This window comes from Lipotes vexillifer, unplaced genomic scaffold, assembly GCF_000442215.2.
Source record: "Lipotes vexillifer unplaced genomic scaffold, Lipotes_vexillifer_v1.1 scaffold508, whole genome shotgun sequence".
NCBI lineage: Eukaryota > Metazoa > Chordata > Mammalia > Artiodactyla > Lipotidae > Lipotes > Lipotes vexillifer.
The window spans coordinates 422529-449385 of NW_006793099.1; the positions used below are offsets into that span (position 1 = coordinate 422529).

General features: G+C 34.7%; 1 protein-coding gene across 1 annotated transcript in view; it reads right to left on the reverse strand.

Annotated features, from left to right (window-relative positions):
• The window catches only part of NUDCD1 (NudC domain containing 1), an 85077-nt gene that overhangs the window by 35331 nt on the left and 22889 nt on the right, over positions 1-26857 (reverse strand). Inside the window, exons 3-8 of the mRNA XM_007466235.1 lie at positions 21250-21435; positions 17246-17426; positions 13587-13769; positions 9521-9725; positions 6261-6405; positions 1712-1837 (exon numbers count right to left, since the gene is read on the reverse strand). Coding sequence (XP_007466297.1) covers positions 1712-1837; positions 6261-6405; positions 9521-9725; positions 13587-13769; positions 17246-17426; positions 21250-21435 — 1026 coding nt within the window. The remainder of the gene's footprint in view (positions 1-1711; positions 1838-6260; positions 6406-9520; positions 9726-13586; positions 13770-17245; positions 17427-21249; positions 21436-26857) is intronic.

The following is a 26857-nucleotide window of genomic DNA, read 5'->3' on the forward strand; positions in this document are numbered from 1 at the left end:
ATCTTTCAAAGGAAGCAATAAGATAAAACCTCAGAAAGAGACCTTAATGAAACAGAGATAAGTGACTTAACTGATAAAGAGTTAAAAATAACCGTCATAAAGATGCCCACTGAGCCTGGGAGAAGGATGAACAAAGTGAGAACTTCAACAAAGCTTAGAAAAATAGAAGAGAGCATATATTTATATAAGTATATAAGTAGTCGTATCAACTTCTTCCTCTAAGGAGCTAGAGGCCTCAGAGAATAAGATGTTTCCATCGCTCCACCAGGGTCAGCCAGATCTGGTTTGGCACTGCCTGTGACTAAGGTTAAATTTGCTAAATTCTAGGATTTAGTCAGCAGATGGGGCTTTTGTACCCTAATTTGTAAATAATAAATGTTTTATTTTGGTCCCCTTCTGTTACTCCTTGGTTTTAATTTTTAGTATGCTTAAACATAGCAAATAAAGAGAGGTATCATTAACTAGATGCCTCTCAATGACCAACATTAAACTACTTGATCAGTACTTAGTAGTGCTATACTAAAATGAAATGAAATTCTTGGAGAAGCTAAGCTTAAACAATAACATTTTACGACATCTAAGATCAGGTGCCTTCTCTATAAAAGTTAGGCAGGAAACAGTACCTAAAAGTTATAGCTCCTAAGACTATAACTTTAGGAAGAAAGGCCAGATTCTTCAAGAATAAATAATCTACAGTTAGTCAGATTGAAGAGTCTTTCATCAGTCACACTTAAGAATGATTTTCTAAAATCTAACCCAAGGCAGTAAGAGTAATTGTGTAATGGCTCTTCACTCACCATTAAGGGAGTTATCTATGGGGTTATGTCAGAACTAAACAATATCTAAGAAGCAAAACGCCTAAAAAAATCTAACGACTTTGATCATCTGGGCTTTGGATCAATGCCCAGATTGCATAAAATAATATGACCAAGAACTTTGTTTACTCTTCAGTTAGAGGAGTGATTGACAAAGAAGGGAAACATAAAAGTGTATGCAAATTTCTTGAGATCCAAGATGCACCTGAAACAATTTCTATTTCTATGACTGTCACCAAGAGATTAGTCTAAAAATGTTTTTAAGCAGTTATCAGAATCAGAACCTTTGGTGGGTGTTAGGTACACTGTGGTAAGCAAAATGTCATCTCTGTGCTTTTTAGAAATTACTGGAGTTAGTTAGTTATAGGAGAGAAAAGCAGATGCAGAAATTAATCATAAGAGTAAGTAATTTTGGTACAAGCTTGAATGACACCTCTTTCTATCCACTGGTCTTATGCCATTCCACCTCATTTGTCTACATAGGTATAATCAAAAGAATGCTCATTTTTATAACACCTTTGAGTATTGTAATACCCAGCCATTAGTTAAAAAAACGTTAAGTATCCAAAAAAAGTTAGGAAAGGACAGTGAGTGAGAGGAAAGTTAGATATTAAGTTGTTATATATTACAGGCACAACTACACATAGAAAAACTGCACAGAAAAAAAGCCCACTGAAAGATATAAATATGCAGCAGTGCCAAACATACAACATTGTTTAATTAGGGATGATGATATAAAAAGATGGCTACTTTAGGGAGTGAAGAAATTTACGTCACAGCCAGTAACTGACAATCAAGCTGTCTTTGCAAAACAGTATTTAGTCAATCAATTATCATCTCATCTGAATAACTCATTTTTTCACAAATTTTTAGAAATATCATTATCAAGAACTTACCACATGAGTAGTTTTTAATGTACTGCCATCAAATCTGCATAAACTGGAGCTCTCTTCAAAGAAAATATCACATTCTTCTAACTCTTGAGCATTACAAGGAGGTTTACCTTTATCTGGATTTGGATTCTTAGACCATAAAAGAAAATAAATAACAACAAGAGAATGAATTTCTTCATACTCAACAATGTTAAGATTACAGCAATAATTAAATATTAAATTTCAGACTCATGACCAATAAAAACTTAAAAATAGACACAGAAAAGAGAATGATGGAATCAGCAGAGAAAGATATGAAAACAGCTATTACAAACTTGTTCTATATACTCAGAGATGTAAAGAAAAACAAACACATTGAGAAATATGGAAGATATAAAAAAGAACTAAACTGAAATTCTAGATATGAAAATACAATACCTGAAATGGAAAACACAATATTAGATGGGATTGACAGCTGATTAGACATTGCAGAAGAAAAGACAACCAGTGAGTTGGAGTCTATCTAAAATGTAACAGTCTATCTAAAATAGTAATAGAGTCTATCTAAAAATGAAGCACAGAGAAGACAAAAAAACACACACAAAAGATGAGAACCCTAGTGACCTGTGGAACAATATCAAATGGTCTAACGTAAGAGTATTTGGAAGAATGGAAAAAAATTTGAAGAAATAATGGCAATTTTTTTTCAAATTTGATGAAAACTATAATCCTACAGATTAAAGAAGGTCAAAGAACCCCAAGCGTAACAAACATTAAGAAAAAAAAAAAAACACAGCAAGTCACATTACAATGAAATTGCTGAAAATGACAAAAATGAAATTATTCTCCAAGTAATAAAGAGAAAATCTTAAAAGTGGTTACAGGAGGGAAAAATCACATTACTGACAGAGGAACAAAATTACAAATGACAGCTGACTTCTCATCAGAAACTACACAAGCCAGAAAACAATGGAGTATATTTGAAGTTCTGAAAGGGAAAAAAACCCTGTTAGCACTGACTTTACACCCTTAACAAAAATAGCTTTAAAAGAAGGAACTCAAGTATTTTTGCAGACAAGGAAGACATGTATTTCTGCAGACAGACAAAAGCTGAAAGAATTTATCCAGCAGAACTACACTGTAAGAAATGACAAAAGAAGTTCTTCAGCCAGGAAAAAAATGACACCAGATGGCAATCTGAATCAACACAAAGGAATGTAAAAAAGAGGAAATGACAAATATTTGGATCAATATAAGACTTTTTCACCCTGCATTTTTAATCTCTTTAAAAGAAAACTGACTGACTAAAGTTAAAGTAATAACATATCATGAAGTTTATAACATAGAAATAAAATGACAAAAATAATACAAAGGATGGAATGGAAATATACTGTAAAGTTTTTAAGTTATGAGTTAAGTGATATATTTTGAGGCTAGATGGTGATAAGGTGAAGATGTATACTATAAACTCTAGAACAACCACTAAACACACACACAAATATCCACCCAAACAAAAACACACATAAAAATATGCCAAAAGTAGAGATAAATGGAATCATTAAAGTAATTTTAATATGTTCACTGTTTGAATGCAAAAATCACTGTTTGGTCTTATATCCCTCAAAGAGTAAAAAAGGATCACTTAAAAGATAAATTATACATTCACATGCATAAAACAGAAATACAATTCTTAACAACTGATAAAATGTCCACACAACTAGTTTGCCAAAATGCAGTCAAGTTACTAAGAACCTAATGAAAGGACCAGAGAGTCTGTGAAACTAAATGTCTGGAAGTTACAGACATTATCAAATCTGTCCATTTTCCAGCTGGGATATGGAGCCAGCTAGCTGTGGTTGTCTTCTCCTTTCTAAGTATCACTGGAAACAATTCTGGTTGCAGTGGCTGGCTGAGAAGGTAATTCCAGCAATTAGCTGGGGCCATTTTGTCACAGTGTCTCAAGAAGATATATACATCCAGCAGAAAAGAAAGCACCCTCCCCACTCCTCCCTCCCTTCTCCTTTCAATTACCCATATGTTAGAGATGGGAGGGCAAAAATTAAAAGCTAAGGACTATCAAAGCAGCCAGTATTTAACAGGACAAGATTATAGAGAAAAGGGAATAGCAAGGAGAACCCAAGACTATGCTGCTTTCCTAGAGTTACTCTGTTATTTCAAGCTGAGCTGAAAAAGACAAGTGGAAAGCAGAGGATAAGGGGCTAAAAAGCTGAGTTTTGATGATTATCAAAGTGCTTGGGAGACAAAAATTAGAGATCAGGGCCCACACAGGAGGAGAAACCCTGGTAAACATTCCAGACTTTCAGTTGAGATTCATGAAAAGTTCCGTCCTAGGACTAAGAACAAACAAAGAATAAACCAGCCATGCAAAAAACTGAAATCCAGCATCAAATCAAATCAATCAGTAACGGGATTAAGAAAACAGGCAGAAAATTTTGGGGATGCAGCTAATGTAGTATTTAGATGGAAGTGTATAGCATTACATGCTTTCATTAGAAAAGGAGAAAGGTCAAAAATCAATCATCTAAGCTTTCACCTTCAAAAAAGAGCAAAATAAATCTAAAGCAAGCAAAAGAGAGAAATAAATGTAATAACAGAAATGAATGAAATTGGAAACTGAAAAAAAAAGGAAAAATAAAGTCAATAGAAATAGATGCCCCAAATAATCCTATAACTATTAAAGAAATTAAATTCATGGTTTAAAACCTTCAAAAAAGAAAACTCCAGTCCAGAGAGTTTCACTGGCAACGTCTATTAAACATTAAAGAACATATAATGCCAAGTCTACACAATCTCTTCCAGAAATAGAAGATAGCAACACTTCGCTACTCATTTTATGAACTCAGCATTACCCAGATACCAAAAGTAGATAAAGACAGCAAAAAGACAAAACAAAACAAAAACCATAGGCCCCAATATTCCTCACAAACATAAATGTAAAACTCTTCAATAACATATTAGTAAACCAAACCAGTGATATGTAAAAAAGAATAATACATGACCATTGTGATAAATACTCTCAGCATACTAGGAATAGAAGGAAATTTCCTCAAAGTGATAAAAAGAATCCATCATACTTAATAGTGAAAATTCAGTCTTCTCCCCAAGATCATGAATAAGGCAAGAATATCTGCTTTCACTATTCACCATTCCTATTTTACAGTGGATTAGAGGTTCTAATCAATGCAGTAAGGCAAGAAAAAGTATAAAGATGTGAAAAACACAAAACTGCCTTCAGTTAGAGATGACAAGATTCTGTTTTTTATTTTAAAAGTAACAAACACTAGTGTTTAGGCATAAATAACTTACTCATATATATGAATATTCATTTGAAATCATCAAGTTTAAAAGACAGTTAGTAGCAATTATCTACAATCTCAAAACAAACCCCCACTACTATCACTATAATTATATCCCCAGAGCCCTATCACAATAAATACTTGCTGAATATTGAATGAACACAGAGCAATGCAGTCTACATGGCTTGTAACAAGAGGGCTATGAAATCAAAGTTCTATACTCATACATGTGAATTCCAGTGATTCTTGAAATTTTCCATTATGCTAGAAAATGTGAAACTTTGTTTCTCCATTTTGGTCATGTTTTCTTTTGTCAGAGACATTTACTTTCAATATTCTAATCTTTCCTTTCTACCTTAGGATGCAACTAACCCTACAGTATAAATACTTCTTTATATAATCTTCCTCATTGCTATAATTCCAGATGGCAATAAATCAGACATTTTAAATTTGCTGATATGTTTTGGTAAAGGAACATAACTGAAGTTCTGGTGTATTGCTGAATTTGTTCAAATTCTTAACATTATCTTAAATGTTATCGGAGTAGGAACATACTCAACAAAAATCTCACAGTTGTATGTTTTATATGTACACACACACACACACACACACACACACACACACACCCCTGTGATATTCTAAGAGCACCCAAAAATTTCAATGACTACACGTAGATTATTAGCAAGGTAGGGGGTAAAATCATAATTTTTGCCCCTGTCATCTTTGGTCAGTCAATTCTTCTAAAACAGAATATAAACAGAGATAGAGTTGACACTTGAACAACATGGGTCTGAACTAGAAAGGTCCACTTAAAATACATACTACAGAAATATATAATACCCAACTGGTTGAATCTGAAGATGTGAGCAGGAGATACAGAGGACCAACTGTAAAGTTATACTTGGATTTTTGAGTGTACAAGGTTGGTCCCCTAACCACTGCATTGTTCAAGTGTCAACTGTATATCTCTTTTTTTCTCTCTGTACATATATTGAGAGAGTGAGAGATACATATATACATACAACCATACATGCACACCCACCCTATATGTACAACATGCCCACACACATATATATATTCACACAGTATAAGGAATAAACATTAGAATTTTAAGCCATATTCAAACACTAGTCAGTGATACCTAATCTGTCTCTTACATTAGGAAAAGCAAAATAATGTTTGAAAAACATGGTATAATCCTCACATAACATACTTCTGGATCCTTGGGAAGTCACACTGCTATTGCAATTGCTTACCAGTTCATCAGAGGTCAAATGCATCAAACGTTCAGCTATTGCAGCACATTGGGCTGAGTCTCTAATAAATTCCCCCCGTTTATCACCAACCACTAGCTCTGGCCATGTCAGTCCTTCATTCTTCTTAATCAAGGAAATCTCCAAGCTAGAAGTTTAAGATGAGAAAAGTAATGTTACATTAAGCAACTATACAAATTATACAACCAATACCAAATAGAAGAATCTTCCACAGAAATTACCCCTCTGATGTCCAGAGGATGTTTTACCAAAAATCATGTTCATTTTCATTCTGCACATGATGGAAAACCTATCATCCAAGGGTAAACAATATAGGTTTAATAGACAAGAAGGTACCACTGGAGTGACTGGGAAGAGTAACACCACTCAGAAATTACTGCTGCAGTTCAGGTGTGCTGTGTGTTACCAATCTTCAGTAATAGAAAAACGCAAGCAGCATGAATCTATGAGCTATTTCACTGGGGAATGGTCGGGGGGGTACATAAAGTTAACTGGAAAGGGCCTATAACTAAAGGTACCTCTTTGTGTGTGGAGCCAACAATTACCTTCATTATCACAAACTAGTAGCCATAATATATTATTAACCTAAATATCAGGAAGGTTATTAGTTAAATCAATAAAAAAGGACCCATCGGGGAACACTAAGATTAAGGACTGATGCAGCAGAAAAGGGAGAGAGAGCTGAGTCAGGGCAGACTGTGGACATGGGATAGGGTGTTGCCCATGTGCCTCTTGAATAGGAAAGGAAATCCAGGTAAGCTGGCTGTTGCTATAATACAGAGAAAAGTGGTGTTGGTGGTAGCTGTTTCACAGCAAAGCAACCTTTTCCATGTGCCATCTCTGGTACATGTGGGCCATACTAACCCATGCCCTGGAACACAATTGCAAGGAAAACAATTGCAAGAACACGATAGTAACTATTATCGTAATTATCAAATAGAACATGCAAACTTATCAGATATTCTTTTTCAAGGCTATTATCACTACCTCATGAATTAATTACAGTACTTTAAAATTTTCTAAAACTTCTTGTATTTTAAGTGACTATACAAAATAATATCTTTCTTATGTAATGAGTTCCTATCATTAGCATTAAAAACTACCACCATGGTCAATAATGCCCAGATTTAGTTACATTTTCTAAGGAGAAAGCTAATCTTGAATGATGATGATGATGGTGATAATGATGATAATAAAAATAATGACAGCAGCTTATACTTACCTAATGCTTACCGTAAGCTAGGTGCTATCTTAAGCACTTTACATGTTTTAACTCATTTATTGCTCACCACAAACAAATAAAGTAAGCACTATTATCATCTCCATTTTACAAGTAAGAAAAGAAAGCACTGAGAGGTTAAGTAACTTGCCAAGGTCACAAGCTAGTAAAGCAGTCTGGCTCCAAGTCCATGTTCTTCACTACTGCACTATTCTGCCTCTCTGAAAAAATATATGTAAATAACTATTAAAGAACTTGTACCTAGTGACCAGAATGCATAAATACTGTTCTTAGTCAGTTGCTAGCTAAAGAAGTTAGAGTTCATACAGTTTTAGTTATAAAGAATTTATGAACCATCATTAAATTGGCATATCTAGTCAATGTTACTCTTTTAGCACAAATGCATTTCTACATTTTAAAACTAGAATCACATCCTACTATCCAAGCAAAAAGGAACACACAGGCCCATACATAATAAACTACAGATTAGTTAACAAATCCTTCCAAAACTACGAGGAACATTAACTACTGAAAATGAGATGAATAATATAATCAAGTACAAAAAAATCATGTGTTTTTAAACCAATGATACCACCCACACAGCACTGTAATTATCTTTTGTAACATAAAATAGTAATCAAGCACCTCAAATTTAATGAAAAAAGAATACTGGTCTATATTCATGTGTTAAATGCTGAAACTATTTGCATAAGGTCCAGCTCTTCTCCTAAACCTTGGCTGGGTTACTGCTTGATGACTTATATTTAGCAGTATGTTCCAGCTGGTTTGCCAATTTAAAAATGCTATCCTCATCTCTCACACACACTAGTAAGATATGTTTAAATAGAATATATGGAAATATAAAATATTTTTGAAAGAACCTTTCAGATATTGAGTTTTTAAAATAATACATTAAAAAGTACAACGAAGTCACCAAATTTCTCCATTAATAAAATGATTTCAGGGTATCTGCTTAATTTAAAAACAATTTTGAACTAGATATATATTTCTTAGACTAGCAGAATTCAGAGTCACATCAAGACTCACATGGATGGGTAAAATACCACTAAGAATTATATTTAATAAAAATATCTAATTTTAACCCACTTCTGACAAAATTTGACCATTTTAAAAATTAAGTGCCTAATACCATTCATTAACCATCACTGAATTCAATAATTACTAAGACTTGATCTAAAATGAAAGAGACTAATTTTATTAATCCAAATGATTAGGGAATGAAGTATCTGGAACAATAGATTTACAAAGAGGAACAGTAGTTGGGACAGAGGATTATAGTCTTATAAGACACAACCTTTGTTTACCTTTTATTTACATATTTTTTACTGAGGTGTAATTTATAGATGAAATTCATGGATTTTAAGTGTAGAATTCATTGTTTGACAAATGCATACGCCCGTATGACCCAATAAAGATAGTGAAACATCCAGGAAGTTCCCTTGTGCATTTTTCCAGTCAATCCTCCTGCACCCTAGAGGTAACCACGGTTCTGATTTGGATCACCATAGATTAGTTCTGCCAGTTCTAGAACTTCACTTATGTGGAATTGCACAGGGCATACTTTTTGTCTCTGGCTTCTTTCAGCCCACGTAACGTTTTTGAGGTTCATATTGCAAAGTAGCATTCCACTAATTAGCAAATTTAAGTTAATAGAAAAAAAATTATTTCTATTAAGAAGTTTAAAAAGCACAAATTTAAATAAATGACCACTTTCACCTATTTATTATTATTATTATTGTTTCTGTTATTATTATTATTGTATCCAGAGCTGGTATTGAAAAGCACGCAGTATAATGTAAACAATAACTATAATAGTATCTTTAATCTTAACTACAGTAATTCCATTTTTAATCTATCTTAAGAAAAATAATCAGCAATACTGATGGACCTATTGTAGTATTCCCCTATGATGTAACCACTGCAAAAAATATAAAAAGAAAACAAGGAAAAAGTGAAATAATAAAAAATAAAATTTTAAATATAAATAAAACTATAAAAATACCTATTATTCTCTTTAATTATCCATGTACTGCTTTCATGATCAATAGATGAATAGAGATTTCCTTCCAAAAACCTCTGACCCTTCAGCACAACGTTGACATGATCAGGCAAAAACTGTATTTGAATGTCTTCCTTAGTACAGTCTTCTGGAAGCGATATTGTTACTGTCAAAACATCTTCAGTCTGTTGCCAGTAATACAGAGGTTCTTTTAGGAAAAGAAAGATGCATTATGTAATTAAAAAGCTGAGACTAGGTCATACAAAAGCACACCTATCTTAGCATATTTTCTAGTGATCGTCTCACAAAAAAATAATTATGAACAAACATACAGAGATGTCCATGGGGAATTTTCACTTAAAGAGTTGTAGCAATTTACTTGACATTCTCCTGTTCCAGGATTACCTCATGCTCCAAGAGATACACATTCATAAAGTACAAATCATAGCAACTCTTTCATCCCCATTCCTTCTCTCCCTGCCTCTCAGTATCCCTACTTCCCTACTTCTCCCTCTTCCTCTTATACACGCACACGCACACACGCACGCGCGTGCGCGTGCACACACACACACACACGCACACACACAGTGGATTCTGAGTTCAAAAGAATACCAAGTATGTCATAAACTCCTGTCTGAAACTTTCACCACAGCCTTGATTTGCCAATGTTGGAGCAATATAGTAACTCTGTGATACAGGAGACTACTGTTATTTGGTGGGATACATGTCCACACAAAAATAAAAAGATATTTTCCTTATAAAGGTATTGGCTATTCTACCTCATTCACAACATGAAAGCAATTTCGTAGAAAATTCAAGGGCTGTCAGTATATTTTGTCTAAGTTCCCAATAAAAGAATCCTCCCTTCATCACCTTCTCTTAACTCCTCAGCTTGTCTCCTAAAAAGCTATCTACTAAAGAAACACTTTGAGACCCATCATACTATCACCATGGAAGTAGGAAAATAGGGCTTAAATGCAAAATGAATAAATATTTGCTTAATGGCATCCATAAACATTAATCTGTCTATCCACTCATCAGAAAGGAATATAACAGGGCTGTTAGGAACTAGTGCTCCAGAGTTGGCTAGTCCATGGTCTGAATCGTGATTCAACCATTTAATAATTCTAATACACAACTATACCTCTAATCCTCATTTTTCTAATCTGTAAAATAGTGTAACAGAATATTATACACCTCTTAGGACTGACTGGTGACATTTAAATGAGTTAATGCATGTAAAACATTTAATAATTCTGTTAGCTAAATATATTATAAACTCTCACTAAATGTGGGTTATTATTCTTGTGTGGGTTATTATTATTTTTGTGTGGTTTTATGTTAAAACTTGGGGGGGGGTACTTGATATGCTGAAAGATATAGCATAAGCATGGTGTGTCTCCTGGAAGGGTCACTTTTATCTGATATTAAAATTTTTCTTTGAACAAATATGATAATATAGAAATAAATATAAAACATGCGGGCTTCCCTGGTGGTGCAGCAGTTAAGAATCTGCCTGCCAATGCAGGGGACACAAGTTCGAGCCCTGGTCTGGGAGGATCCCCCATGCTGCGGAGCAACTGGGCCCATGCACCACAACTGCTAGGCCTGCACTCTGGAGGCCTGCGAACCACAACTGCTGAAGCTCACGCGCCTGGAGCCCGTGCTCTGCAATGGGAGAAGGCACCGCAATGAGAAGCCCGCACACCGCAAAGACAAGTGGCCCCTGCTCGCCACACTAGAGAAAAGGCCACGTGCAGCAACAGAAGACCCAACACAGCCAAAAATAAAATAAATTTCAAAAAAATGCATGGGGGGCTTCCCTGGTGGCGCAGTGGTTGAGAGTCCGCCTGCCGATGCAGGGGACACGAGTTTGTGCCCCCGTCCAGGAAGATCCCACACGCCGCGGAGCGGCTGGGCCCGTGAGCCATGGCCGCTGAGCCTGCGCGTCCAGAGCCTGTGCTCCGCAAGGGGGAAGGCCTCAACAGTGAGAGGCCCGCGTACCACAAAAAAAAAAAAAAGCATGAATTTTTAGGATAAAATTGTTACTTCGGGGTAATATCTAACTTGCATCACATTCCTTTAAGTCTCAGATCCTCTATCTTTTGCCTTTAGAAGTACTTTTAATAAAAACACTGAAAAAGCTTGAAATATAGCTTAAAAGACATACTAGAAGCTCTCTAAGAAATGTTTTACTCATCCCTCGTCTCCCACAAACATTAACAAGGCAGTTTATACATAATAATCATGCAATATATAATTTCTGCCAGATATGGGGATGGGAAGAACCTGCAAAATCACATGAGCTTTTAGTATAAATTAAGGCCATGGACATAGACTAAAGAGAAAGCCAGAATTTTCCTACTCCCCTCTCCATCAAAACTATACAAACACCTAAATAATTTTTTCCATTGTTGGTTGCTTTGAGTACCTTTCTATATCTCTATAGACTGTATTAGGTCTTCAAAGAAAATATCATTATTTATAATATCATGACAATACCAAATAGGTAATCGATAATATCAGCCTTCTTGAAGTTTATAGAAAATGAAACCAGTATACATACTCAAAAGAGTGCTTAAAAGAAAGCATACTAATTAACAAACTATGCATAATTTTTAAAAATTAGAACAATTTTCCTTTCTTATTGTGAAAGTCCAATGATAAAATAAATACAGAAAAAATTTCCCAAGAGAGAGTGGGTACAAGAAAGGGCTATTTATTAGAAAGGAAAAAGAAAAATGGAAGGGACTTGTGGTTTACACTAAAAGAGAAAAACGAATTCAGGAGGAATGCAAAATATAGTGTGAGATGTCAACAAAAGAAACACTGGACTAGTGGCTAGTGATTTAAACACATGATGTGTCCCAACTAGCCTGCAAATCTGTCTTGGAACCACATGGTCCTAGCTACTAGGCAGACTGGTTCTAAGGATTAAGGCAGTCTTTCATTCTTCCACAATCACTCACCAAAGGAGTTCTAAAGTGCATGTGGTCTAGAGATATGGATAGCTGCTCTGGCTAAGCTTTAGGAGAGTTTAACATTATAATTAAGACAAAACAGTAGAATTTATTCAGAAAGGGATCTCACATGAAAACATCACAAGACGCTAAATAAAACGCTACCAAGCACAACCCTTATAATTGGAGGTGTACATGTTTACAAACCTGGAGAAAGTATTTTTCAAATATTTATTACATATTCAAATATTATATAACATATAAATTAAGTACTTGAAAAGCATTTTTAAATACTTTTTGAAGGATTCATTTTTTAAGCTATAAAAGTATATAAAAATATACTTATAAAAATAGTGAAACTAATTTTTATTTTAAATAATTAAGTTGTTAAAGTAACAAAAAGGGTAGATTCAAAGAGTAATATATATAATTGTTAAATATTGTGAAAATCTCTGTTAAGTAAAATATACTAGTCCCTGGCTATAAATACCAGAAATATAAACAGTAATGATTATAGAAAAATGTTCTCTTGAATACTTTTAAAGAATATGTACTCTTTGTATATAAATATAAATTTCTCCTGAAAGACCTTTTTAGTCTTTTCATTCTAAAACATTACCTTCATTCATTCACTCATGCATTCATGAATGAATGCAACACATGGAAAACTTAGTGATTCTACCCCCAAGGAACCTTCTTTCAGTTTAGTATGAAAGATAAGAACATGTAATTAGGACACCTATAATGAACAGAGGTTAGCTTATTTTTAAAAATTATTATTGACAATACTAATATGCTGGATTTTCAAACACCAACAACAAGCAGACATTAGTATTTGTTTATTCATTCAATAAGTATTTATTAAATATCTAATCAGGTAAGATAATATATAGGTTTTAAAAACATTTTTGGTAATTACAAAAGTATTAAATTGAACAGTTCACAATACTTAGGTGGTATATTTTATAAAAGACCATTCTGGGAAATATAAAGGAAAATAAAGAAAAATTAAGCACCTTTCTTGACCTGGTAAAACTCATAACCTAGCTGGGAGGACAAATCAGATATATTTTACACAGGAGCTCAATGGATATTCGAAGTAAAATTACCTTTGATTTTCTCTGACATGTCTTCATCCTTACTTTCTTCAAGATTTTGACCAACTTGAACAAATGTAAAGGACTTGTAAGAGACAATCATTAGACCATTCCCATTGGGCTCAATAGCAGCATAATGGGGCACTGACTTTCCATGGAGAATATTACGCTTAGTAATTTCATATTTTTTTTTATCTGTAAGAAAATAAAGCATTTTAGAACAAAAAAATTACAAATAAAAAACTATATAATAAAAATATTTGAATATATTTGTATATTAATTCTAATTTAAACTAAATATTTTAAATGTACTATTAAAAAGCACACTATTAGGTACCTTTTTTAAAAAGGATAAAAAAAATTTACAACCTAATATTCTGTAAATAAATCCCTATTTTAAAATACTGGGTCTGCACCTCCTAGAGAAATGGAAATAAAAACAAAAATAAACAAAGGGGACCTAATGAAACTTAAAAGCTTTTGCACAGCAAAGGAAACCATCAACAAGACCAAAAGACAACCCTCAGAATGGGAGAAAATATTTGCTAATGAAGCAACTGACAAAGGATTAATCTCCAAAATTTACCAGCTCATGCAGCTCAATATTAAAAAAACAAACAACCCAATCCAAAAATGGGCAGAAGACCTAAAAAGACATTTTTCCAAAGAAGATATACAGACTGCCAACAAACACATGAAAGGATGCTCAACATCACTAATCATTAGAGAAATGGAAATCAAAGCTACAATGAGGTATCACCTCACACCAGTCAGAATGGCCATCATCAAAAAATCTACAAACAATAAATGCTGGAGAGGGTGTGGAGAAAAGGGAACCCTCTTGCACTGCTGGTGGGACTGTAAAATTGATACAGCCACTATGGAGAACAGTATGGAAGTTCCTTAAAAAACTAAAAATAGTTCAAAAAAAAAAAAAAAACTAAAAATAAAACTACCATACGACCCAGCAATCCCACTACTGGGCATATACCCTGAGAAAACCATAATTCAAAAAGAGGCATGTACCACAATGTTCACTGCAGCTCTGTTTACAACAACCAGGACATGGAAGCTCTGTTTACAACAGCCAGGACATGGAAGCAACCTAAGTGTCCACTGACAGATGAATGGATAAAGAAGATGTGGCACATATATACAATGGAATATCACTCAGCCATAAAAAGAAATGAAACTGAGTTATTTGTAGTGAGGTGGATGGACCTAAAGTCTGTCATACCGAGTGAAGTAAGTCAGAAAGAGAAAAACAAATATTGTATGCTAACACATATATATGGAATAAAAAGTAAATGGTTCTCATGAACCTAGGGGCAGGACAGGAATAAAGATGCAGACATAGAGACTGGACTTGAGGACATGGGGAGGGCGAAGGGTAAGCTGGGACGAAGTTAGAGAGTGGCATGGACATATATACACTACCAAATGTAAACCCTATAGCTAGTGGGAAGCAGCCGTGTAGCACAGGGAGATCAGCTTGGTGCTTTGTGACCACCTAGAGGGTGGGAGGGAGATGCAAGAGGGAGGAGATATGGGGATATATGTATATGTATAGCTGATTCACTTTGATATAAAGCAGAAATTAACACACCATTGTAAAGCAATTATACTCCAATAAAGATGTTAAAAAAAAAAATACTGGGTCTGATGAAATTTGTTCTAGATTGTGGTGTCCAAGTGGTAGCCACTGGCCAGGGTAGCTATTTAATTAAAATTAAGTAAAATTTGAAATTCAATGCCTCAGTCACACTAGCCACACTTCAAGTGCTCAAAAGCCACACATGGCTAGCTGCTATCACACTGAGTGGCTCACATATAAACACGCCCATTTTGGAAAAATTTCTATTGGAGAGCAGTGCTCTAAATCATAAAAGTGACTGCCTTACCTGAAACATTAACATCTGAAAAACCTACCCGTTCCTTGACTACAGCCTATCTACTTTCTCAGCCAGTATATGATAAGTGTCTTCTGAAAAAAGCTACAAACTGATGATACCAGAAAAAGTGTGGTGTGGACTATTTTCTTCCCATTCTAGCTACTGATAAGGGTTTTTTTTTTTAAATGAAATATGTTTATGGTAGAAATGATTTTTATACACATTCAGATATAGATCTATCTACCTACTGTAATCAAATATAAATAACTGTACTTGGAATTTTTAAGATATAAACAATTAACTATATGCTGAGTTTCTGGTAAATTAACTGAATTTATTCTATGAAAATAAGGGTTCTTTGTTTTTGTTTTTTGCTTTAAAAAGTACCCAAACATTTCAGTTGAGTCCGTACCTTTACTTATATTGTTACTGTGGGTAACAAATTTTTATTACAGTGGGTAGTGCTTGTAAGCTTCATAATGAATAGTCAAAAATCATAACTCAATATCATGAGTTACACATAGTAACACATATACATACATAATAATACAATTTGTTCTAAAACATCTGTCAGTGTTTTTCCTCTAAATCCTCACCTACATTCACACATTCACTTCATACATATTTAGGAATAGACTTTTCATTTCATGAATGAAATAAAAACTCCTATTTTCCCTCCACAGGTACATGCACAGCAAAGAGTCCTAGCTGCCTCTAAAGACCCAAACTTAGACACTGTATATTTTATTGGATGATTTTTCCCAACATGTGTGGGACAGAAAACAGTAGGTCTCAAGTGAATTATTCCATGGCTAAATGGGTTGGGAAATGCTGGGTCAAAATTAAATTTTTTCTACTCAAAATTTCTAGAAACTTGAATATGCTTAATGTGAAATGGAGATATCGTATGCCCACATTTTCAAACTTACTGGACCATAAAATATAACTTATCAAATGTTCCACTCAAAAAAGTTTAGAAATATAACACTGCTCTGTAATGTTCAGGGAAAATAAAAAGTAACACAATTATGTTAGTAATTCAGGGACAAGAGGAACTGAGATATTAAGAAAAGAAAGTTGTGAGCCAAAGAATGAATTTTATATTTTTAAATCACAAAAAAATCAAAAGAATATTTAAATACATGTAAAAATTATATAAAATTCAAATGTCAGTGTCCATAAACACCAGAATACAGCCTTACTCATTCATTTATGCATTCATCTATGGCTGCTCTTGCACCACATCGTAGTTGAGTAGTTATGATATAAGTCAAATGGTTACCATCTAGCCCTTTACAGAAACTTTCTAACACGTAATCTAAAGTTTTCAGTTACTGTGTTCCTCCAGAGATAAAACTACAACACTGGAAAGAAAAAACAAATTACATTAAATATTTCGAAGAACAAATCTTGTGTCTATATGTGTGTGTATATGTGTGTGTGTGTATATATATACATACACATACACATATTAACATATACTTTTGTATATATTAAAAATATACACTTAAATTATTCCAAAATTATGTAATAGTGTCTCCTTTTACACAAAAAGGCACATCTGACTATGGAAACACATTATTATTTTTTTTATACTCCATACCTAAGGAGAAACTATCTATAAATATTCATTCCACTGGGTGGCAGGTACCAGAATCATAACACAGTGCCTAAGAAAAAGCAAATAGCATTTACTTAGGAAATAGGAACTTCTTTGCATTTCAAAACCTACTAAATTACGGCAACCACTACAGAGAGATCAGATTTTTGTTGTTTTACCTTTACTTTTCTTATTAATAGTGACCCACTCCAAGGAAACATAGAAACCACTTCCTTTTATATCCAATTCCTCTTTCTCTATTCGAAGAAGCAGGGTAGCTATCGAATGTTCTTCAGCTTTCAGCAATGAGATACTGTGAATTATGATAAAAGGATTTCCAAGCTCTTCATTAAACATAATCTACAAAAAAGAAAAAAAATGACACTCACAAAAATGTATTAGATGAATGTATACGGCACAGAGGAAATGTACAGAATTCTGACAATCCAACAAGTAACTCGGATACTATCCATATTTACTACAAGGATACAAAAATGAAAAAAGCCCTTAAATAAAGCTTACAAGTTTAAATCATATTGCTTGAAGAAAGAACTTTTGGAAAATATCTAATTGTTTAACAGAGAAAACTGATCAGTACTCTTGGCTTAAAAACAAAGAAAACAACAGGGCATCCAAACAGCATCTAAAGGAGAAAGGGAATTAAAAGCAATCTTCTAGAAAAGAATTGTCAAGTGTAAAGAATATTCTGTACAGGACATGAGCAAGTCAACATGCATTACTGTATCTCTTCCCCTGTCTCATCTCTGATTTATTTCTGCTTTCTTCCCTTAGTTTCTGAATACAGTTGGTGTGTGTTTGTGAGTGGGTGTGTGTATGTTTTTTTCCTTTTGTTTTTAGTTTGGTTTGTTTTTCTTTGTTTTCTGGAAATTTACAAAGGTAAGAGTCAAAGGAATTAGAGAACAAATCACAAAAACTTTGTTCTTCAAAAACAAAAGAGCCCACTTACAGTTAAAAGGTATAATTCCACCAACTCTATTTAAATACTGAAGCTCCTTTTTAAAAAGCGAATCAAAGCATTATGCAAAGACACACAAAATCTTATCAAATTCTTTTTATAAGACAAACACATAATCTAAAAGACTATTATATTTTTATTAAATACAAATAGGAGAGGTTTTAAGACTAATTTCTAAACAAGCTTTTCAAATAAATGAAAAAATAAATAGCTGAATACTAATCTGAGACAAAAATTAGCTTTTTTATTCTTTTTAAACGCATTATCTGGAATCCCCTCATATCAGCTCCTACCTGAAAGCCTTATAAAGAAAAATGTGCTTTACCCCAATGTTCGCAGCAGCACTATTTACAATAGCCAAGACATGGAAGCAATCTAAATGTCTATTGACAGATGAATGGATAAAGAAGATGTGGTATACATACAATGGAATACTACTTAGCCATAAAAAAAAATGAAATAATGCCATCTGCAGCAACATGGATGGACCTAGAGAATATCATACTAAGTGAAGTAAGTCAGACAAATACCATATGACATCACTTATATGTGGAATCTAAAATATGATACAAATGAACTTACTTACAAAACAGAAACAGACTCAGACACAGAAAACAAACTTACGGCTACCAAAGGGGAAGAGGGATAAATTAGGAGTTTGGGATTAGCAGATTCAAACTACTATATATAAAACAGATAAACAACAAGATCCTACTGTATAGCATAGGGAACATATTCAGTATCTTGTAATAAACTATAATGGAAAAGAATATGAAAAAGAATATATATATGTAAAACTGAATCACTTTGCTGTATACCAGAAACTAACAAAACATTGTAAGCTAACTATACTTCAATAAAAAATAAAAGAAGGGCTTCCCTGGTGGCGCAGTGGTTGAGAGTCCGCCTGTCGATGCAGGGGACACGGGTTCGTGCCCCGGTCTGGGAGGATCTCACGTGCCACAGAGCGGCTGGGCCCGTGAGCCATGGCCGCTGGGCCTGCACGTCCGGAGGCTGTGCTCCGCAGCAGGGGAGGCCACAGCAGTGAGAGGCCCGCGTACCGCAAAAAAAAAAAGTAAAAGAAAATTAAAAAAAGAAAAGAAAAAGAAAAGTGTGCTTTAATGTCATCATTTTCTCTTTGTGTTTGAGCAACTCTGCCAAAATTATTCGAAAAGTAGAGCTTTGAAATCCATTCTAAAGTCTTCCATAAGCAGGGAAAAAAAACCAAAAACACCTCAAATACTCAAAACAGAGATGACAGACATGGTTTTTTATAGCTGGTTGACTGGGTTCTGCTTTTGTTTGGGGGACAAGAAGAAATAAACCACAGGGAGAAAAAACTGGAAGTTCTGCCAAGCACAAGTAGCCAGTTTACTGTTTCCTTCTCTTCTTTCTCTCTCATGAGACCAGAGGAGTAGATGTCTGGACTCTTAAAAATTCTTAGGCTGAAGTTTCCAGTCCTCTGAACAAACCTAGCAAATCAACTGTGATATTGTTGATATACAGCACCCCCATCACATTAGAGGCCACATATTTGGAAACAGGCAGTCTTCCTTGCCTTCTTTTATTTCTCTTTCTACATCTGAGTCATCACCACCACGCTTGCTGGGCCCCCTTAGGCCCTACCATGCCCCCGTCATGCTCACCTTTAGCCTCCTCTCTTACACGAATTCCCCCAAAGTCTAGAAACTCTACTGAGTTATTTCTCTCAAAGTGACCAATATCCCTCAGTATTCCTCCCACCTCAGTAATGCCCAAGTCCCATCCCTTTCCCACTCCCCCCACCTCCCCAGAGAGTGCTGATTTCATTATGATAGTACAAATACTGAAGAGGATGTGGAGTGAATTTAAATTTTTAATTCATTTACAAAATATTATTGAAGGCCAAATATGTGCCAAGGAGATATACACAGCAGAAACCAAATGAAATATAAACCCATATGAATTTCCTTCTGGTGGAATATGTGGTGTTATTTTTAATATGAAGGTGAACAAGGTCAGTGTGTTTCTTACTACTGAAAACCAACAGAATCCACACGGCTTGATAACAGATAAATTCTCATTCATATCTCTCCTGCCCATCATTCTCCAAATTCCTTCCAACTATTTCAGGTAGCTGTGCTATATACCACATTGCCTCAGCAAAAAAAAAAAAAAAAAGTTATTACTGGAGGCCAGAACAGAAACTGTCACAATGTCCAATAACTATTTGAAACTGTGACTTTACAAAGGCCCCCTATAAACAGGCTATTGTTCTGATAATTTACTGTGTTTTTTGTTTAGTTTTTTGAACATACTACAATTTGGAAGTATAGCATTTGGTATAACTTAGTAAGAAAGGCCTCTAATGACAAGGCCTTCTTGGTTTTTCTCAAATAATTAAAGCCTGGTTTGTAGGCATCTATTGGTCTGATAAAAATATTTTATAAGATGTAAAATATTAAATTCATATCGCTTTAGCTACCCAGAACGAAAGGCCACCTGCTGAGATTTAGACAATAGCAATATCACATTGTATTTATTAGCACAACTCAGTGTCATTCTTCTCTACCTTCAAACACTGTGGCTCTAGAGAAAATAATTCCATATTTATTCCTATTAAAATCCTAACACCTGCCCCTCAGATTTAAGTCTGTTACATTGTTTTTAAAAAACTGAAGTAAAAATGACATCTTGGAGACTGGTACGTAACTATAGTTATTTATTCTACAGTATATTTTTCTAAGTCGGGAATACTCTGGTATAGTTACTATTTGACCAGTTTAAACATACCAGTTAGCAGAGTGGTGCAGCAGTGTGCTGGGCCCTTAAACATACTAGCAAATAAAACAAGAGTAGAGGAGAAAAGACATGACAATGCAATTTTCTGGCCAACTCTTCAAGAAGAAGAAGGTGGCAGCATCACTGCTTAGTGTACTGCTTTACACTTATAAAACACTCAATAGGTATCTGCTGCAAAGCAAATGCAGTTCTTGACAACTGCACGCACCCCAGATCAAAACAGAAATAGCTAATATATCAGTTTCATAAAAGGTATACATTTTATAATTTAACTTAAAAAGATATCCAAAACATTATATATTATAAAAATCAAGAGGTCACATGTAAACTATCCCTAAAAAAGTGTTATTTCAAAATCATTAAGATCTAATTTGAATATACTTTCCAGACTTTGCTAAGTCTAAAGAAGAAAAAAATAAAACTCACCTCCCATTTTTCAGAAGCACTATTTCCACGTTCACCCGTTCCAATGAGATACAATCTTCCAGTTCCATCTGACAAGGTAACCCAAGTAGAAGATGTGAAATGCATGGATGCACAAAGGCGATTGTCATATGCTATCAAATCTGTAGGAAGTCGAAACACCTCTCGTGGTTTTCCTAAGGCAGTGTCCTAAAAAGAAGCCAAACATTATAAATGAATCCCGTCCTCTCCGTGACCCATACAAACACAGAATAAATATCTTCAGTGCACTGGTTACGCTCCTCTTCAAGAGTAGGTGCCTAATTCCCCTGCCTTTCAGCGTGAGCTGTCCCACTGACTCACTTCGAAGAAATAAAAGTGACGATATGTGACTTCTCGGACTCGGTCATAAAAGACTTTACATCTTCTATCTTGCTTTCTCTTGGATTGCACATGGCAGACACACATGAGGAGGAAGTGAGGTCTCCTGACAAAAACCAGCACCCTGTGAGTGAATCATTTTGGGAGTATACACTTTAGCCCTAGTAGAGCCTTCAGATCACTGCAGTCTTGGCTGACACCTTGGCTACGTTCTCTTAAGAAACCCTGGAACAGAACCACCCAGCTAAGCCACTCTGATTTCTCACTGAAACTGTGAGATGACAAACATTTGTTTCAAGTCACTAAGCTCTGAAGTAAGTTGTTACATAGCAATATGGCAGATAACTAATACAATGCAGTAATCTAGTCTTCATTCTTCTAAGTTTAAAATTAATGATCAGTATTTTTAACTAATTGGAAATACTGCATCATGTTCTAAATGCCTACACGGACATTCCTGTGGTATGAAAATGCTGTATTATGTGATTAACAGCTTGGGTTTTTGTTGACACATTTTTATCGTGTATATGTCCTTACAATATAAAGTTGTAAGATGGATTATACATCATTAAAATGTTTTACAAGAAAATATATAAAAAGCGCTACAAATGAGAAAATAAACTTCCTCTCATACACCAAACTGTATTCAATTCAATTCAATTCTTTTTAATTAATTAATTTATTTAGTTTTGGCTGTGCTGGGTCTTCGTTTCTGTGCGAGGGCTTTCTCTAGTTGTGGCAAGCGGGGGCCACTCTTCATCGCGGTGCGCGGGCCTCTCACTATCACGGCCTCTCCCGTTGCAGAGCACAGGTTCCAGAAGCACAGGCTCAGTAGTTGTGGCTCACGGGCTTAGGTGCTCCGCGGCATGTGGGATCTTCCCGCACCAGGGCTCGAACCCGTGTCCCCTGCATTGGCAGGCAGATTCTTAACCACTGCGCCACCAGGGAAGCCCTCAATTAATTTTTTATTGTTGTTTTAGTTTTTAGTTAACAGGTTTTCCTGCAGTAAAAAAATAATCCTTGATTCATGTATTTCATTCCCTACTCCTAGAACTGTTTAGATCAATATATGTACATATTTTAAAAATTTAAGTAAACTATGTCCTTATTAGCCTCAAGTTTTTTAGTGACCCACTGTTTCTTTCTAAAGCATGCAATTTTCTTTAAAACAGCAACTTTCCTTCTTTTTGTACTCATATTTTACTGATTTACATAATATTGCATTAAATAATGAAAATGCAACGACAAACACAGCTGGCATAAAGTTTTTAGAATGACAAAATCTGGGTATTAGTGATGTAAAGCTCAACTAACAGAAACAGAATTGTAACAGCATAGTACTGAGTAGCCTACTGGCAATAAACATTAAGCTTACCGGGGTCTTCAGTCAGTATGTTATTCAAAGAGAATAGAGAATATCAGTTAACCCAGTTAGTTAAGTGAAGGGCAAGTAAGAGAAATTTTACTGCAGGCTGATGTCTACATAGGCATTTAGAACATGATGTGGTATTTCCAATTATTGTGACGGAAATGGACTGGTCAACAAATGATAGTGGAACACTAGGGATCTTTAGGGAAAAAATTACACAAAAATATTCCTTACTCCAGATAGATTAATAAAATAAATGCCTTAAGGGAAAAGTAAAATAACTGTGCTAGAAGATTAATAATGTTTTAATAATCTCAAGGTGGAGAAAGCCTTCCTATGTAAATAAAAGACATATAGGAGGTAGGGAGAGAAATACTTGCCACAAATATAAAGCAGTACTAATATCTATAACATATGAAGTACCCTTAAAACTCAACAAGAAAGACAAGCTTATTAAATTTTTTTTAATGGGAAAAGAATACGAACAGGAAAACTATAGCTTAAAAAAAAAAAAAAATGAGCACAATGCTCAAACTCACTAGTAAAAATAAATATGATTAAAATAATAAGATATCTCTGTTAGCCAGAAAAAAAAAAAATCTCAGACTGTTAATGTCTATTCTTGGCTAAGGTGCCCTGTTGGTGGGAACAGAAATAAGTATAGGCTTTCAGCAATGATTATAAATCAAATTTTATGATGCATTATATACCATTTAATATAATTCCACTTCTAGGAATTTATAAGAATACTTGCACATGTACACTAAGATCCATATAACGAGAATGTTTATTTTAACGATGAAAATGAAAAGCTATGTCAATAAAAACTAAGATACAACCTAGCTGTTTATCAACAGTAAGTGAGAAAACAGCAGCCCTTGGCATCCCAGTGCTAGCCTGGTAGTATCAGCTAGGCCTTGGTTTTGCTATGAGCTGGTGACACTAACAGATATGTTCTCCTGATGAACATAAACAACTTCACAAAACATCATCATCAGACAAGGCCACTGTGTGACCTCTGTCACCATAACAGAACAAGACAAAAACAGCATCACCCTGTAATGGTATCTGAACACAGATAAAACATGTACATTGTCAAAGCTACAAACAGGACCCTAATCCATGCCAAGATTACTATAACCACAGCTTGAGCCTTGGCCCAGTCTTCTTCCCTCCTTCTGGATAAGACTTATTAAGATATCCATCATGGAATTATCCAGTTTCCTAACTATCCAATCCAGAGCAAAGCCCCAGTCTCTTAAATCCTCCCCCCAAATCATCTAATATAAGCTCAATCCTACAATAAGTCCTTTCTAACATCTTCTGAGATACCCTATGGTTCCGCATGGTATGCATTCTCCTCTGCTGCAAAAAGTAATAAATCCAGTGTGTTCAACTATAGATGTGTACCTGGCATCTTTGTCTGGAGAGTATTGGCAGAGGAATGGTTAACTGTGGAATAATCATCCTTTGGAATACCAAATAACTGTTAAATATACTGAAGTAGATTTACAATACATCAAAAAGATCACCAAGATAATAACTGGGAAAAAAGATGCAGAATATGTATAAATCCATGTACGTTGAAACAAACACTGCGATATAACAGCACAGAGTAAGCTGTAGACAGACACGTGCTATTCTGTTAATAGCGTTTACTATTAGGAAAATGAAATCAAAGTGCAACTGGTGGTAAGGGAGATTGGGGGTAAAGAAGAATTTTCCATTACTGCTTCAAATACATTGCTTGACTGTTTTTTTTTCCATATTGAATAATTTACGTGTGATATACATAATTAAAGGATGTGAATAAGATAAAATAAAATGGAACTTCTTCCTCAGAATAGTTGTTTCAAAGTAAAAGTTTCTAGTGGTCTCCTCCACTACATGCTCTTCACTATGTCTAATCTAGGGAAGCATTATTAAGAAGCCACTATTCTTCATTTCATATTCAATTATAAAGGTGGCTTTAAGTCATCTTCTTTTTTTTTTTTTTTTTTTTTTTTTTGGGGTGTGCGGGCCTCTCCCCGCCGCGGCCTCTCCCGTTGCGGAGCACAGGCTCCGGATGCACAGGCCCAGCAGCCATGGCTCACGGGTCCAGCCGCTCCGCGGCATGTGGGATCTTCCCGGACCGGGGCACGAACCCGTGTTCCCTGCATCGGCAGGCGGACTCTCAACCACTGCGCCACCAGGGAAGCCCTAAGCCATCTTCTTTTAAATACAAGGTTCCACATAACTGAGATTGCTAGGTACCTAATTATCAGATAAATGAATGCAATATCTAGTAGAATGATTAAGATATTCAAGTCTATAAATGTGAAGCCAAAATTAAATTAAAATGCAAAAGAAAACATACAGTATCTCAAAGTTATATGATAGTTTATGTGAAAGAACCTAAATGTTCCTGATTTTTGAAACCTAATTCTCAAAGAGTACATTTTAATTTTAAATGGACTGTACCAATAAAATATTTTCTTGTGTAAATTAGAGTACTAAATTATTTCTGAATAACCTTCAATAACAGTTTTACAGTGTCCTAATAATAAAGCTTTATGTAATGTGCATCTGTAATGTCCTGGTCCCACCCAATCATTTTCTTCCTCCAGTCAAAAAATAAATTAACGTAACTATGTTCGAAGCTGTTGAAAATCATTCTAACATTTCACAGGTGAATTGCAAAAGAATTAAAATTTCATTGATAAATGGAGCACTTACTGAATGACTACAATGTACAGTATTGTATTAAATAAGTGCTTTGACTTTTTGCCACCTCATTTAATTATTTCCAAACCCTATGAAGTTGAAATTATTATCCCACTTTAAGAAGATAAAGACCTCTGTTCAAAAAGATTAAATAATTTGCCTGGAATTCCACTGCTAGAAAATGGCAGGGCCAATATTCAAATCTTGGTTGACCACACTCCAAAAGCTGGTCTTTCCTGTATTCCACACTTTCTTGAGAAGAAACCAATTCTCAAGTTTTTCTAAACAAATGATACCCCAGAACTCAATGCAACTTATAGAATAACTCCCCACCCTGCCAAAAAAAAACCCCTAATATGAACGAAACTACCATATTCAGTTTTTCTTTTAGGCTAATATATTACGCAGTATTTTAATTAGATTCCTGAGTCAACAAAACATAATACAAAAATCTCAATGTCCACATATTGTATATAAATGACACTGAACAGTAAATAAGTACTGTTTTCATAAACTGTACATATTTATGAAAACATCTCAAAACCATTTGGGGATCTCTTAGTTACAGCTACAAGGAGACAAGCTCTGAACTAACAAAGCGTTTTTCTAATACATGTACATTTACAGAAAACACTACTCAAGTTTAAAAAACTGGTCAAGCTAAATTAAATAAGGATGCCATTTACTAGTATTATTAGACATTGACATTTAAAAATTTGCCCTTTTAAAAGGGAGTGATCTTTTTCTGGAGAAAGGCTTTTATCACTAATAACTATTAATTTTATTTGGAAGAAAAAAAAAGTCTTCCTTTTTCCTTCTTCTGCCCCCCCCCTTTTTTTTTTTTTTTTGCTAAAGCTTTAAGGAAGGGTGTTTTAACTTAACTGCAATTTGACTGAGTAACGTCTTTATGTACACAAAGCTTTCAATAATGCATTAAGCATACACAGTTCCAAGAACTTACTCCACTCGTTTTTCTTTAACCAGGTAAATTACTGGCTCCCTGTTAATAAATTCAGCTGTAGAAAATAAGCTAGATTCAGGTCTAGATAAGAACATACTGGCATACAACTGAGCTGGACTAACAAGCAACCTCACAAATGCATGTTTCGAATGGAATCCAGTAACTCTCCTCTCCATCTTTACATGCAATTTAAAGAGGCACCACAAGATGACGCTCTT